The 17,289-nt window shown below is 40.5% G+C and overlaps 1 protein-coding gene across 1 annotated transcript in view; it reads left to right on the forward strand.

Annotated features, from left to right (window-relative positions):
* Positions 1-17,289, forward strand: part of EXOC4 (exocyst complex component 4) — a 414,930-nt gene that overhangs the window by 192,837 nt on the left and 204,804 nt on the right. Inside the window, exon 10 of the mRNA XM_052789476.1 lies at positions 3,914-4,010. Within this exon, the coding sequence (XP_052645436.1) occupies positions 3,914-4,010 (97 nt within the window). The remainder of the gene's footprint in view (positions 1-3,913; positions 4,011-17,289) is intronic.

Below are 17,289 nucleotides of genomic sequence, written 5' to 3' on the forward strand. Positions count from 1 at the left end.
TCAGGAGTAAGATTTACATCTCAGTGTATTTTTTAAGGTACAATATTTAAATACAAACAAAATTACTTTTCCTTGTAGCTTACACCTACATGCAGAGCATTCATTATTATTAATTGAAAGCTAAGAGCGGAGAAGCTGTAAAAGCATATTTTTATCTCAGTGCCGGTGTTCTGTTCTTCTCAAATCTCACATAATATGGCCAAGCAGATAAGACAGATTGTTTTATTCCTTGCTATGGAGTTCATCCCAGTCAATAATATTGATTAGTGCAGGGTGACTTGATGTAACAAGAATAACACACTTTTCTTAATTTGAGCCTGTATTTCCTAGTTCATGCCTCAGTAGTTCATGCTTGGATGAATTCTTCAATAAGTCAGTTAAGACACAGACCCCACTGGAAATTGCAGGGTCTGACATTAATAGGGGAAATGAATAATTTTCTTTTCCTAGAAGTTACGCCTCTTTTTTCCACGATTAAACTGTCACATTGTGCAAGTTAACTTTTTAAAATGCAAAATGAAATTCTGGAACTTTTTTTTTTTTTTGAGCTACCTCTGTCTAATTACAATCAGTAAAGTTTTATAAACTCTGTTCTCAGCTGCTTCTTTGTGCTTCCTGAGTCCTTATGTTAGTGTAGGATTTATCAAGAAGCTCCATGTCCTAAAGGTGCATTTGGGGAGCCAAGTCAGCTTGTGCAAATGCTGCAACTGCAGCTATCCACAGGATGGATGCATGGATTTCCCACTCCACAAGGAATTTAATATTGTCCCTTTTACAGGGGCACCGAAACAGCATCTTTGAATCTACACCAGTGCTGTGAATTCTTGTACAAAATACTCCTGACCTGGAGGGACCATTTAGGGTATGGAAGAACTGGTGTCAGTGACTTGCTTGGTCCTTGGACATTGCTGTGAGGTTGCTGACAGGAGGGTCAATTAAATCAAGTCATCAAAGAGCTTTTTTTATAGAATGGTTACAGGTAATGGCCTAAAGCATAGAAACTTCACTTTGAAAAGAAGATCCGAGTCACTTACTCATGGGTTGTGTTCCTCCTCTTACACTTTCCAATATGGAGAAATTCTTCTTGTTTCGAGGCAGATAGATGTCAGGGTCAAAAAATGCAATAATCTGCTGCAGTTGTTTTGATTTCAAGTACTTTGTCATTTTCCTACCTATAAAGCTATCATAGTAATGTGATTAGGTTCTGTATTTATTATTATTCAATCATTAAGGAGAGTTCACATGCAAAATGAAAAGGACTTGACAGTATTTGGGATATACAGACTTTGCCTAAGTTCATATTTTGGGTTATTTAAGGTTCTTAGCCAAAAAACTTACTTGATAGGGTTGCTTGGCAGATGATACCAGCAAGATGATGGTCTGTGCTTTGTGACAAGGGAGCATGACCAAAATACAAGGGTTTATGTGCTGAATTACTGCTAATTTCAGAATGAGATTTTTTTTTCTTATGCTGTCATTTGCTTATGTGTGGGGCATCTGGCTTGTTCTCCTAAAACTGTTTTCTTCTGGAAGGGTAACAAGTGCACTTTGTTGCTATCAGCAAATGCAAGGGTTTCAGGAAATTGAGATTTGCCTTCCTCCCTTTTTTCTCTCTCAGTATCCTAATTTTTAAAGTGTTTTGGTGTTAGGAGCTGCCTATGGAAGTGACTTTGGTTCAGATGTAATGACATGCAGGTGGGTGTTTTCATGCCACTTGAAGTCCTGCAGTCTGGGCCTGAGGTGTATAAATAACACTCTCTGAGCTTGTGTTTTACTACCAAGGAGTGTGCCAAACTCAAAAAGTTAATTTTTCCCGTAGCTGAGAGCCTATTTGTATGCAACTGGAACTTGAGTAAATGGGACTTCTGCTAGGGAATTACAGTACTTGGTGCAGGACATGGACTCCTGAGAGACCCAGTAGTGTTAAATGTAATAAATAAGTTAAAATGTCATGTCACTTGCAATCAAAACCAAGCTACCTTCCAAGGGATTGAATGGTGGCATCAGTCGGAGGTGCAGGAGCCTTCCATACAGCAATATGGAAGCAGCAAAATTCAGCGATGGAAGCAGCAAAATTCAGCGAAGTGCTGCTCTTAAAACCCTTTCCAAGCATCATGTGCTTCAAAATACATCTTAGCCACGTGGACAAGACTTTGAGTGTTTATTATACAAGATGAAGGCCCTCGTGCTTTTGAGAAAGGGTGATTTAAGTGTGTGCTAATGTGCTTTGTGTTAGGTTTTGGGCTGTTCCAATAACTGCTCAAGTCACTGAAACTTCAGGCTGGAGGTCTTCGTTTGTCAGTGGGTTGGCACTTTGAAGAACTATGAGGCTCAAGTCTCTTAATGGTATTGTGATGGGTTAACCCTGGCTGGATGCCAGGTGCCCACCAAAGCTGTTCTATCACTCCCCTCCTTCTCAGCTGGACAGGGGAGAGAAAATATAACAAAGAGCCTGTGGGTCGAGATAAGGACAGGAGAGATCACTCACCAATTACTGTCATGGGCAGAACAGACTCAGCTTGGGGGAAATTAACTCAATTTATTACAAATCAACCAGAGTAGGGTAATGAGAAATAAAACCAAATCTCAGAACACCTTCCCTCCACCCCTCCCTTCTTCCCGGGCACAACTTCACTCCCGGATTCTCTACCAACCCCTCAGCGGCACAGGGGGACGGGGATGGGGTTTACGGTCAGTTCATCACACGTTATTTTCTGCTGCTTCGTCCTCCTCAGGGGGAGGACTCATCACACTCTTCCCCTGCTCCAGCGTGGGGTCCCTCCCACGGGAGACAGTCCTCCACGACCTTCTCCAGCGTGGGTCCTTCCCACGGGCTGCAGTTCTTCACGAACTGCTCCAGCGTGGGTCCTTTCCACGGTGTGCAGTCCTTCAGGCACGGACTGCTCCAGCGTGGGTCCCCCACGGGGTCACAGGTCCTGCCAGCAAACCTGCTCCGTGGGCTCCTCTCTGCACAGATCCGCAAGTCCTGCCAGGAGCCTGCTCCAGTGCGGGCTTCCCACGGGGTCCCAGCCTCCTTCGGGCATCCCCCTGCTCCGGCGTGGGGTCCTCTCTCCCCGGGCTGCAGGTGGAGATCTGCTCCCCCGTGGACCTCCCTGGGCTGCAGGGGGACAGCCTGCCTCACCGTGGTCTTCCCCACGGGCTGCAGGGGAATCTCTGCTCCGGCGCCTGGAGCATCTCCTGCCCTCCTTCTGCACTGACCTTGGTGTCCGCAGGGTTGTTTCTCTTACATGTTCTCACTCCTCTCTGCGGCTGCCATTTACCGTCTGTCCCAACTTTTTTCCTTCTTAAAAATGTTATCACAGAGGCGTTACCACTATCGCTGATGGGCTCGGCCTTGGCCGGCGGCGGGTCCGTCTTAGAGCCGGCTGGTATGGGCTCTCTCGAACACAGGGGAAGCTTCCAGCAGCTTCTTACAGAAGCCACCCCTGTAACCCCCCCTGCTACCAAAACCTTGCCACACAAAGCTAATACAGGTATCTGGGCATCTCTCATCTGTGTGATGGGTATCACGTTAGCACCTCCAGTCTGGTACACTGGACTTAGCTCAACTGATAAATTCATCTGATGTGGCTGGGAAACTCTTCTGCAGTTGAAACCAGGTCCTGTGCCGTAGGAGACCTGCACTTACCAGTCTTTCTGCAATACTGTTGCCAGCTATGGAGAGAGGAGCCTAAAGTAATGAATGAATACGATCTGTATTGTTCCTATTGCCTTAGGAGTACTTTCTCTGAGCAGAAAGAGGATAGAAAGAGCGTATCTTCACGTTAATTACTGATCTTTCACTAGGAATGAAGCATTTACAGTCAGACCTAAATGTTTAATTATCACTTACTATGTAAAAATCATGGGATGTTCAGATCTGTTAGACAACTTGTTTCATGTTATTTTCCAGGAGGACCAGATGATAACTTAATTGAAGGTGGCGGATCCAAGTTTGTCTGCAAACCAGGAGCCAGGAACATTACCATCATCTTTCATCCCCTCCTCAGGTAAGAAAGACTGTCTACATATTTCTAGAGGTGCAAATAATTAGAATAAGTAGAATTAACCTTCTTTCTTTATGGGCACATTGCCACTTCTGAGATAACATCCCACAGCAGTGGGCTTGCTGTAAAGTTGTTGACGTGCACATTTGTAAAAAGTAATCACTAGTTGAGGTTGTTGCCAGTGCTCTTTAATCTTTTTCAAAATTGACTAGTATACCAAGTGGGATTGCTTGTCTGGGTGACCCTGTTTCATTGACCAGTGTAAGTTGTTATCGACCCAAGCCGGGAAAAGTTTAGTTGCAGCCTGCCACAAATTGTTTATCGCTGACTGTCTGTTATGCTTATTAAAAAGTCAGAAGGATACTTTATGAACTGCAAGGTAAGTTCATTCTTTGATAAAGCAAATACGGTCTATGGTCTGCAAATTAAATGCCTAAATCTAAAGTGCCCTGCCAATTACTAAAATCTTCACAGCTCATCAAGGACTGCTGGAACTTTAAAACAGAGCAGGTCTATACTAAGCCTCTTCTCACCAAGTCACTCACCTCTGATACTTTAATTTTTCTCTCTTTACTTTGCAATCTAACAGTTCATCTCTTAGTTTTGCCAGAATTAAATACTACGATGTTTTTCTCGGCTCACGTCGGTCTTCCACCTCTGCTTTTTCCTTGCAGGGTTTTCCTTTATTGTCAGACAAGTCCTTACCTATTCAGTGCTAGCACCTTTAGAGAGCATTTCCCTCCTTGGTTCTGTTTGTATTACTCGCTATCATGAGTCACTTAGGCAACAGGGTATGTCCCTCGAACACTAAAAACAAGCAATAATAAATAGTAATAAAAAGTAATGGGAATCCGATCCCCAGAGGATGGAATATCCTGACTGATGTCTCAGTAGCTGAGAACTGTGGTCATCTGTGACTTCTCAGGACTTAAAAATATAGATGGAAAGTGCATAAATTCCTCCAAATTTAAGTTTCTGATGTCATGATACTAGATATTGGAATAATCTTGAGAACAGCACCTGCTGTGAGGACATACAAAAATTTGTTATGGTGTTTAAGATCTTTCCTTGAAAAAAGGGTTACGTACATTGTACACTCTTCATTTATCGCTAGATGCCCATAATGAAATGGAAAATTTCATAAGCATATTTTGTTTCAACCTCTGTCTCTTAAACAAAAGAAATGTGCTAAAAATAAATTTGCTACAGCATGATTTATAGTTTTCAGCCATTATATTATGAGAAAAGATGGACAGTGGTTAAGATGCAATATGCTATTCAAGATACAACCACTGTAATATGGACTTCAATCTCTTAATCTTTAATGAATTTACAGGCTTCTTTCAAGCACAGAGCGGGGTGATGATGTTCTTATTTTTATTGATGAGGTATTTCACATTGATTTAGAAACCGGTGAAAATACTTCTTTCTTTCTATTTGCCTTCCTGCTTAATTTTTCCCCCTTTTTTTTGCCATCTGAGTCAAACATGAGTGCTCTGCTTTAAATAGCACTTCTCACAAACACTTCACTTTCATTACCAGCTTGCAAGATAGGCAATAGAAATAATTTGCCTCATAAAAAATAATTGCATCAAGATTAAGGTATCTGCGTACAATATATTTTTCATGCTAACCATCTGCAACATCTTAACTTCCTTGCATTGAGTAGTTCATCAATAACTGCATGAAGAGAAGGAAAATACCCTGTGACCCAGCTTACCCTTTTCTCACTGCAGAATGGGGTGAGTTTGGGTGTAAGTGAAGACTGTAGAAACTTTTTAAATGTGATTTTGCCTAATTTAATGATTGACAGAGTAAACACGTGAGTCCTTGCTATCTTAGATTTAATTCATGATCCTCAACTTTGCTGTGTGCATGATGCATGGGGTGCAGCATATCTGGGATGACCAGGACTGGATTTCTCTTGCTGATAATAATTACCTATAGGGAATTCTGCTCCTGATGGGAGTTGATAGCAATGACCTGTCCTACCAGCAAACTGGCTTACCCATCGAGTCCTGTTAAAATTGGCTATATGGTGCTGGCTGTGGTTGTAAAATGCTGAATATGGTGGATTTGCTAAAATATTGACGTTTGCAATAATTTCTAGCACATCATCTTATGTGTGCATTCCTTGTTGGTTAGATCTTTGTCACCCTTCTCTAGACGTTATTGTATAAGTGTCAAGCTCTTGACGAGGTAATTGCTGCAGAGGTGTGAAGTTTTCACTTGCTTTATTTTCCATTTGTTGTCCAGGTTCTTTATGGCCTGCCTCAATCATCTTTCATCAATGTCGCTTGTATAGGCTTAAAATGAATCTGTTTTGAATTAAAAATGATCAATATTTTATTTAGAAGGGGTTTTTGTTTGGGTTTTTTCTTATTTTTATCAAGTTCACATAAACATGTTGACAGAGAAGTTTTAGCACTGTATGGGCTAGCTGATTATATTAGGAAGCTGAGTGCTTCTAAAAGTATTAAGCTAACGGGATCACTGAGAAACCAGACACTGGCGTGATGATTTAAAGCCTGAGCATCGCATTAAGTGATGGCTTTAAAAAGTAATTCAGCACAGTAATGTTAGGGGGAGAGTTGTAACCAGAGCATTCATATTCATCAGTCTGAATTTTTCTTTTTTTTGTACTACCGATATGAAAAATGTCATTGTCTATCACATCAGAGTTGCACAATCACAGTGTTAAGTTTACTGGTTATAATACCCTTTTTTTGGATCCTTCTTTATTTACAAACTGAGGTTGAGCTTGGCTCCAGATCCTTTTGAAGAACAGAGAGTCAGCAGGCTTTCAGGGGGCTGTGAATTAACCCGCGTATCTCCAGTAACAAAAGTTTCTTTAGAGAAACTCTTAACTAACAACCGTGGAGAGCGTAAGGGCAAATACATACGAATGGTTTTCAAAGTCTTCCTTCCCTCGATTTCATTTAGAGCATCGAGCCAGAGTTGGGCAGTGAGATGTTAATGCCATTTGGGATGTGGGTCCCTAATTTCCACTAGGACAACTGAGACACACCAAGCCCCAGATTAATTACCAGGACTTAATGACACCACCACACACGTAATAAATGAATAGTGAATTTTTGGAAGACAAGTGGGTATTCTAGTGGAGATGATTCCTGGGAATAGATTTTACTAACTACATATGAAAACTAATTGCACTTACAAATTGAAGAGGAATACACATCTGATTTTCCTTAATTACATATTGCGGGAGGTGTCAAAGTATAAAAGTTACCAAAAGCGTCCAGTTGCTTTCTTCATCCTTCACTGCTAACCAACATCTGCTTGGATCATGAAAGCGCTGGTGTTACTGGTCTGTGGACTAATGTCTCCCGTTGGAGGAGGGAAACGTGCAGGACCAATACTGACGCCCTTACGTTGTGGAATATTGAACAGCCTGAGTGATGTCTGTTGTAACATTTGTTTGGTGGGGATTTTTTTTTTTAATGTTTATTTGTTTCAGCTGGCATTTGAAAGGCACTTGGCTCTTCAGGGTAATAATCATTTTACATATGCTTTATAGAGCATGTTTATTACCAGACAATTGAAGAACAGATGTCTGCAGTCTTGAGGCTTAAGGGGGAGGGACAGGAGGGACTGGAGATGGAGGGGATGATGGCGTTTGGAATTGTGAAAGCACTGCTGATGCTAACTCAGTTGAACGTTGTTTGGATATTGGGTACTAAGGCCGCGAGGGTATCCATTTATTAATATCAGCCACACTTCATTAAGATCAAGCAGCAATTAAAAGGGTTGTAGGATGGAAGAGAAAGCAAAGTGTTCATTGATTCGGAAGAAGCAGTCGCTTCTAAGCAAGATCGTGTCCTTGTGAAGGAGTGGACTAGAGAGGCTAAATTGACCTGGCACCCTTTACCTCTCTATCAAACGGGCAGTGTCTGTCTGCTGCCATCTCCCTGTTTGCCAGATGGGAGGAACTGCGCCGTGTCAGTGATGTTCTAATCACTGCCTTTGATTTCAAAGTCTGGAGAGTAAGAAAGTGAGAAGCAAAGTGTTGATTTATTAGAGTAGCAAAAAAAAAAAGGGAAGAAGGAAAGGCAAAATTACTGATTCGACTGTGCTGATGTTGTTTGAGATGCAAAGACTAAAGTTTAACGCTCAGGTGTGTGCATGGTCCAAGGCACTGCAAAGTTTGCTTGTTCTTGGTATTTCAGATTGGTTGGAGTGGGGGGAAGAGAGCAGGTAATAATTTGACATTTTAATTTAACAATTAAGTGATTATGTTCATTTATGCTGGTCTCCATCATTTAAAGCAGTAGCTTTTTACTTGATAGCATTTTTGGAATTTCCTGTTTCTTCCAGTTATGTTAATGCTAATAAAGGAGCGATTGCTCTTTTAATAAATAAAATAAATTCATTAGGGAATAATCAAGGAGGATAGTAATTTAGTTTTGCTGCCTGTTGATATCAGCATGTTCCTCACCAACTGGTGGCAATTGGCACGGAACTGCTGAAGGTCAAATTTCAGACTCCGCTGGTAACCTGTCCTTGGGAGGGAGGTGCATGATGTACAGAATATGTACATACACACAGGTACATATGTATTAACAGTGATGTTTTAGCTTTCCGTGCTTTGGGAATAATCGTGTTAAGCTTCTATTTAATTCAGGATATGTCAAGATAAAAGGTACTGTATGTAAAATATAAATCCTCTGTTTATTTTGAAAATGTTGGGAGGGGATGGCAAAGCTGTCATTGGTTCCTATGGGGCATCTAAGTCCTTTGGTCTGTGTGAGCATCAACTGCTGCTGCAGCTGAGCACTGTTCATAACTACGTAACTGTAACTGATACAAAACTATGTATATAAGTAAGAACCCGTGTGTACCTCGCTGATAATCCCTTTTATTAGTATATTTGTACAGCTATAATAATAAACTACTAATTTGATTTTAAAATATGCTGTAATATCTTGTAGTTGTGTGCTATAAAATTAATATTTGATAATATGGGGAATGTGTTATATGGGAAGCAAAAGGAGTGTGAAAATTAGATTAGTTTGTTAGTTACATTGAGTATGTTTAGACTATGTTAAATGATACCAAGTATGTTAAGAAAAGTATGTGGTATTTTGTCAGTCTAAGAAGTATATTTTATTATTATTAAAGTAAATGGAAAATGTCAAATAATCTTAGGGCACAGATAGTGCTAAATAATGAGAGCTGATGTCTCTAGCTTTTTGAAATCAAACCTAAAATACTTGATTTTAGAGAAATCGATAAAACCGACTCGAGCTGGGAGAGGGATCTTATTGACTGCTTAAAGTTTGTATTTCAGGTTGAATAATATTCAGAGGATAAGGAGTTAAGTAAAAAAAAAAAAACAGGTGCTGTTATGTACATAGGAAGACTTTATTTGCAAACTTTTAAAGTCAGTGACCCCTTAAAAATATAACCATCTGGATTCCATGAATACTGTTTTTGAAGTCTTAGAGTCAGACATATCCCTTACCTTCAAAGACAGGGAAAAAATATCACTTAGTTAATCTAAATCTGGCTTCTGCAAGGTAGGCAATATCTTCCCTTTAGAGAGGGAGGCTATGGAGGCAAGGAGCTGGTGCCTCTCCGCGGGCTCTGTGGCACGGCGAGACAAATGGGGCTCAGATCAGGAGCCCTTATCTCCTGCTTCTCATTACGGTACCGGTAGTCACCACGATGCTTAATATACCCATCTTTATTTTGGAATCGTTAATACTCATCCTTGAGTATGACAGATGCTTGATGCAACTTTTCATACACTCGCTGTTTACTTCAATTGACCTGAATCGAGATCTTAAGGGAGCAATTTGACACCCACCTACTGAATTTTTTTTCTCCCCTTGGTTTAATGAGTGTTTAGAAGACATTTAGTTGACGAGTCCCTTGCTGTTGACATTTAGTACTTTATATCTGTCAACAGCGGGAATGAATGTTTCTTGCAGGCGAATCCTAACTCTTTTCTCTTTGACAAGCTCTCATAAAGTCTGCGTTGCTGAATTATAAAGACACATTTCAGAAGAGCTTGTTGTTGTGACACTGCTAAGAAAAGGTTTAGTTCTGACTGAGGCCATCGCAGAAACAGGGCACATGCACGGGAAAGGGATGGGGAACAGCTTCACGTTTTGTGCTTTTTTTTCCCTGATGCTTTATGAGGACTGACAGTCTTACTGTGTGTGTCTGATTAAAGATGACAGTTTATAAAAACCTTAAGGTAAGGCTGTTCATTTTCGATGACAGAAAATAAAGCAGTCCCCCCCACACCTCCCACACAAACAAAAACTCTTACACGCCAAAAAAAACTCTTAATATGTGGTGCATTGATTTTATATTGTCTGTCAGAGAATGTGCTTCAGCAGATCAGTCAAGTTTTGAGTTTTCAAACATGCTTCATCCATACAGAAAATCAACAGCCTGTCAGAAATTTCACATGTCTGCAGCTCCTCCTTTCCTTTGGGTGAAATACAACCTGAAGGAGGAACATAGAAATTTTGACATTTGCAAGAATTTAGGCTGAATAGCTGAAAACAGTGTTAATTCAATTCCATGATAATGAATTACTTCTAACCCATATTATGTTCATCAAGCCAACAAAGTACTTTCAGCTCATTTCTTAATGGAAGTGCTGCTTAAGTTTAGTTGTAGCATTTAACTAATTTTCTCAAAGAGCAGGATTAAAGTTCCCCATATTGCTGAACACTAATATTTTTATTATACTGTAAGTAGAGATTTGTGATGTCATATGAGTTTTCAGTGACTTATTTATTTATTCCTTGTGAATACTGCATCGCAAGACACGAGTCGTGTCTTAGAATAGAACAGTTCAGTCGGAAGGGACCTACAACGATCATCTAGTCTAACTGCCTGACCACTTCAGGGCTGACCAAAGGTTAAAGCATGTTATTAAGGGTATTGGCCAAATGCCCCTTAAATGCTGGCAGGCTTGGGGCATTGACCACCTCTATAGGAAGACTGTTCCAGTGTTTGACCACCCTTTCAGTAAAGAAATGCTTCCTAATGTCTAGTCTAAACCTCCCCTGGCGCAGCTTTGAACCATTCCCACACGTCCTATCACTGGATCCCAGGGAGAAGAGATCACATCCCTCTCCACGTCCCCTCCTCAGGAAGCTGTGGAGAAGCTGAGGTGTCCCCTCAACCTCCTTTTCTCCAAACTAAAGAAACCCAGTGTCCTCAGCCACTCCTCATAGGACATGCCTTCCAACCCCAGCTTTGTTGTCCTTGTCTGGAGGCATTCAAGTACCTGAACAACCTTCTTAATTTGTGGAACCCAGAACTGCGCACAGCACTGAGGGTGAGGCCACACCAACGCTAAATACAGCGGGAATGACATCAAGTCTTAAGATATACCAGCAAACCTTGTGTAGATCTGCTCATCTGGTTCTTTCCCAAAGAGGTGCTGGGCATGGCTGGTGGATGTGGGTTAAGTTTGCAAGAAGTGCTGGTTTCATACTGTGCAAAGAATAATCATGGGTTTTCCCACCATTAGAGGAGTGGGTGTTGGACTGGAAGAGGGTTATTTTTTATTTTCCGAGCTTGCTGTAGTGTTACACAAAATTTTAATGTGGACAACAGCCAGCACATCTTGTATATGGACCTGTGAATTTATTGTTAATCTAGCTGGTGTTTTACTAAGTCTAATCAAAATAGAACAATTATTAGTAAATAAACTTATGGTGAAATTACAATAGTTATACAAATCTGGATTTATAGACTGGATTATAAAGTTATTACTAATTCTCTTTAATATTATAATTCAAAAATTAAATAGTCAATTCTGTTCTGCCCATGATGGTAATTGGTAAGTGATCTCCATGTCTTTTTCTCAACCCACAAGTTTTTCCATCTTATTTTCTACCCCCTGTCCTGTTAAAGAGGGGAAGTGAGAGAGGAGCTGGGTGGGGGTCTAGCAGCTGGCCGAGGTCGACCCGCCACAAGAAGCTACTCTGGTCTTCCCAGGGTCTTACAGATGCCAGCAAATCTTTGGAGCAGTCCTAAGAAGGAAGAGGATAAATTTGAGGAAATTCATTTTAGTGGGTCTTGCCCAGTACCAGGTGTGGCAAGTAGTCTGGGGAATTCCTCTTACGTTTCTCACGTTGTGTCACTGGACCAAATAATTTTACATCGGAGCGTTTCCTTACGCAAGAGCCAGCTAGCCAAGGCCTCTGAAAGTCAACTCCACTAGCATGTTTTCCAGGCCTAAACACTTTTTAAAAAAAATACACGTGCGTTTTTCCTTAAGAGAATGTAATATACCTGCAATTTTTTGGCTTTCTTTTAGCTCTGTTTCCATGTAAAACTGTGTGTATTAGCTAATATCTAGCTAATTTTACAATTTCACAAGGGTGTGCTCAGTTAAAATATCTTCTGTAAGTACTCATATGATGGCTGCAAATTTATTTGGCAGAATTAAAAGAAAAGAAAGATCTGGGAAAAAGAGTTCTTTTTTTTCCATTAATCCATATTTCTCCAACACAAACTTACAGGCAGCCACACTGACTGACTGATTTGCTGCCCGTGCTTTACGCTTTACCCAGGTAGACAGGTGAATTGGTTCAGATTATTGTAGCAGGGACCTGCGAGGTGAGACGGGGTTTGTAAAATGCATAGCTTGCTTTCAAAAGAAACTTGAATCTTGTGTGAACTCAAACTGGCTGTAAATTGTCATCGCCTGATGGCATCTTGTTAGCAGGATAGGTGCAAGAAGTTGATTAGAGCTGGTGAGCAACCTTCCTTTGTTACTAGAAGGTCATCTTTTCAGATTGCAACCGAGACTGAGGGAAAGGAGCTGGTGCAGTAGAAACATGGACCAAAAATCACAATTCTTTTATTTATTTTTATTTTACTAGTTACGTGCTAATCTGTTATACGGAACATTCTGCAAAGGTTTGTAGATGTTGTGTTAATGAAATGAGAGATTAAATATGATTGAAATGGGTCTTGCATGCATTGAAATTTGTAGATTTTTTCTTTTTCCTGTTTCTTTTCCTTTTCTCCCCCCCACCCCGCCCTGAAGCATGAGTATTGTGGTGCTTAAAAACCTCTTGGTCAGAAAAATACTTAGCAAAGCTGGAAGGGAAGGATGGATCCATTTATTTAATTTAACCATCTTAAGTACAAAATGGCTTAATCTGAAAATGCTTTAAGGAGCCTGAGTTACACATCAAGATCCAAATTTAATGCTTTGGCTTATCAGATGCTATAAATCTCTTCAATCACAAGGTGAGATACTCCCATGCAGGAGCTGGTTCCTTTCTAGGAGCTCAGTTGGCATTGGGGAATGAACTTCCACAGGAGCTAAAACTTGCTTTACTAGCACCAGCTTTCATTTCAAATACAGCACGTACTACTCTGACACTGCAAAAAAAATCTGCAAAGCGACAGAAAAACTCACAAGGCAAAAGTAGAAAAGCATCCTTCACTTTCATTGTGGAAGAAAAGGGAAAAAAAAACTTGACAAATTCTAAGTTTGTAATCTGCCTATGGAAGCTGTTCAGCAAATACATTAGTGAGGGCTTTCCCTGAATACGATAGGGGAAATCCAAGGATGAAAACCTAGTGTGTCTTGAGTCCAAGTTACAGTATTATTACCCTGAAAAACTTTGGAGAGTGTGTGTGGTTACATTCATAAAGCTTTACGAATTTTCGATTGAAATACAGGAGAGGTGTTGGTTGATGAGAACAAAGTGATTCGTGTATTTTGTATTTGCTGTTAAAAGCAAAGATATAAAGCCCAGAATGACAGTGGGTTTTGGACCCCATATCCCCTATATAGCAATCAGAGGAACACGTATATGAAAGGAGTTTTAATTTTTATCTTTTTTTTTTTTTTTACATAAACGTCATGTTGTTTAGCGAAAGGGTCTTCTGGGAAAAGCCTTTGGTAGCGAACTGAATTCCCTTAGCACTGGGCCACTCATGTTGGAGCGCTCTCTCTGCTTTGTGTTTTAGCTAGATTATTCTTGCTGGGTTTTTGCAAAGCTATTTAAAACCTTATGTACAATGTAAAATTTTGTAATTTGGGGAAACTATAGCTGTTATCTCAGTTAGAGCATGGAGGTGAATTTCAGTCTTCTCCAGGGATAGTAAAAGGGAAAAAAAGAGATTTTCAAAGCATTTAATTTTCATTTGTGATTGCAAAGAGTGAGATCTGAAATGTTTATTTCAACTATTACCCTCTTTTCAGTTTCCTGAGCGGAGCTAAAAATAATGATTTTAAAGTTACTTCACCAGTAAGCTGCATTTTTCCATTCTGCTGAATTCTGTCATGGATATTACAGTGCGGGACCCTCATTTATTCCTGTTTTATAGACCAGGTTCTTTGGTCTGGCCACATGAGATGGGGCTGCACAACCACTTGCTGCCCCAAAGGCACATGGCAAAAGGAAAGTCCTCGTAGCACCGTAGGAGATGCCTTGCAGGGAAGTCAGCCCACAGAGGAGCATGTTTTTCAGACACCAGGTCATACACAGAATAAGTTTTCCTGTGGAGTTTCATTTTAAATTCTGCTAATTTTTGGAGATGTGCAGAATAGCCATAAGAAATTTTACAGGAAAGAAGTTGGCCGTTATTTTGGGTACCAGGCATCTTGAATACCGGATACATTAGCAGTAATTGCACATTGTGTAATACCACTGCTAAGTACTTCTGTAGCTCCTTTCATCTAATAACTTCCAAGCTTTTCAGAGACATCAATTCATTAACACCTCAGCATGAAACTGCTCTCTATGTGGAAGTCCTGGTTATGCGACTGACGGGGATGAAGCCGTTGTGGATGAAGCGTCGAGTTGAACGATCATAAATTCTGTGCGGATTTGGAATAGGCGGAACAGAACTGAAAGTCATATAAATTCTCAGTGTTATTAGTCAAGGTCCAGATTTTCCATTTTATTGTAACTTTGTGTCTCCGGGTTTTGTTTTTTATTTGGTTTTGTTGGGGTTTTTCTGTTTGTTTGTTTTTTTCAAATAGATTTGTTCTGAGGGGTGCAACAAGTGGGTGACAGCTTAGTTTTGCTCTGAGAGTCCTTCTGTAGCCTGGTAGTGATGGCTCTGCTGCCTGCTCCTACTTGGGTGATTTAGTCAACTCTGAGGACTACATCTAGCACAAGGTGGTATGAACGCCTTGTGCAAGCCTCAAGCAGCTTTCTTCTCATCATTGCATTCCTTAAAGTCAGGTTCTTTTGCTGGCTTTCAAAATGGGAATATTCTTTCTGGAGACCATGTCTGAAATGTAGATGAAACGCTGGGAGCCTCTCAGTGCGGGGTTGGTGACCCCACTCCCACGTGGTAGCAGCAACTACGGGTCTGACGCCATTTAATCCCTTCTGCCTCTGCTTCCTTCTCTGTAAATTGGAGATAACTCTTATTCCACATGTCAGTTCAGTAGTTTGTCATCTGTAGATGAATAGCACTGTCAGACAACTGACGGTGGCTGGTTTGTGGTGAGGGTTTTATGGACAGTTAAGTGCTTCTGCACTCGGGGACAGGGCATGAAAAGGAGAGTACGAAGCTGCGTTTCTATTGAGGTGGACTCCAGTGAATCACAGCTTGTCTAAGTGTTATGGATGTTTATTTGAGTGTATGGACAGCAGTAAGTAGTTTTGTTTCTGGAGAAAATCCAGATGGTGACGTATTACCTGGAATTTAATTTTTGAAATGGACTATTAGATGCAATTGCTGTTCCATGATAGTGGCAACTTGAGATTTCAGGAGCCCAGTAGAACCAGTTAAGGCTATCGCCTTAGCTCTGTCTGTACCTTCAGATCGGTTGGTTTCTGGGTTTTTTTTGCTGTGGAATAGTAAAATAAATGTTACAAAATAGCAGAAACTAACAGCATCTTTTTTTTTCCAGTCTTTATTGTGACTTAAGAACCAATCCTTGCAATAATACTTAAAACTAATGGAGTGGTGGTACCAGGGATGCTAAATGATGTGATAATGCCTCTGAACACAAAAGCACTCCTTTTATTTAGGTTTTATTTTGGCTGCCCTGACTGATTTATCATAGGGATAAAAAGACTACAGAGAAGGCAGTGTACTAGCAGTGCTGTGTGTACTGTAAAATGTAACGATGATCAGGTTCTGACTGAAGCTCTTAGTGGCTTTAATAATTTTTGGTGACTCTTTTCAGTAAAGAGTTCATTATCTCTGCAGTAACAGAGAGTGGGTGTTTTCAAAGTTAAAAAAAAAAATACTAAAAATGTTTACACTCCCTAAGGTCAAATAGCATTGCTAAATAAGTGCAGATCCCTCAAAAATTGTCTGTTCCTTGGTTTTGGGATACCCAAGTTGGTAAGTTTTAGTCCTGAGCCAGGTAGCTAGTTCAGTGGACACGAGACATAATTGTTCTGCAAAAATTGGAGACCTTCTAGAAATAACACTAAATACAACAAGAAATGAGAAATATTGGAAAGTGTCAGATTTGGTTCTCTTCTAATAGGTCTCCAGAGCTCTCAGAAGAAAGTCATTATTCTGCAGCTTTTGGAGGAGGATGAGTGAGAGCCGTGGTCTGGTGGATGGCCAGACAATGGAGAGATCACAGCACAGCAAATCAAAACTGCTACACGGAGTAGGAAAATTTAAATGCTCTGAAGTTGTATAATACTACAGGGAGGAAATAAAAACCATCCTCTTTTGCGACATCTTTACAAAAGGTGGAGACAATTCTTGAGTCTAGAATCATTCTTCATTTTATTTTACAGGGCTGTGCAGTCTATCGCTGTAATCCATTCCTCATTGTGAAAGTCATCTCTCTTGATACATACCGTATAATTGGTTTTAATGAAAATGGGTCTCGCAATTCACTCTGAAAATCAGACTGGGCCTGCACCACATGTAAATCGTTAATCTGAACTGAAAGCAAATTGTTGTTAAATAATAAAAGTTAATTAATTGCCAGGAATCTCTAGATTGCTAGTTCCTATCTTTTCTTAACATCGGTATTTCGCTCGCTCTCCTTTGCCTGGCTCCTAAATTATTGTTTCATTTCCTTCCCAGGCAGCATTATTCCTAGTTCTTCATGACACTTGGAGTATGTGGGAGTATTTTCTGCTTCCCGTTAATCCGGGCCAATCTTTCTTCTATGTAAGAGGTGCCAAACTTGTCGCCTATATGATCTGCTGATAAAAAAGTTCATCCAACCTCTGCTCAGCTGCCTTTTTCCCCAAAGTCCCCACTGCTGGCATGTGTCTGGTCACACAAGAGGTGTATCCATTCCAGCCATGTGAAATGCACATTTTCCGTTGTCTGATGGGAGGAC

The sequence above is a fragment of the Harpia harpyja genome, chromosome 6, assembly GCF_026419915.1.
Source record: "Harpia harpyja isolate bHarHar1 chromosome 6, bHarHar1 primary haplotype, whole genome shotgun sequence".
Taxonomy (NCBI): domain Eukaryota; kingdom Metazoa; phylum Chordata; class Aves; order Accipitriformes; family Accipitridae; genus Harpia; species Harpia harpyja.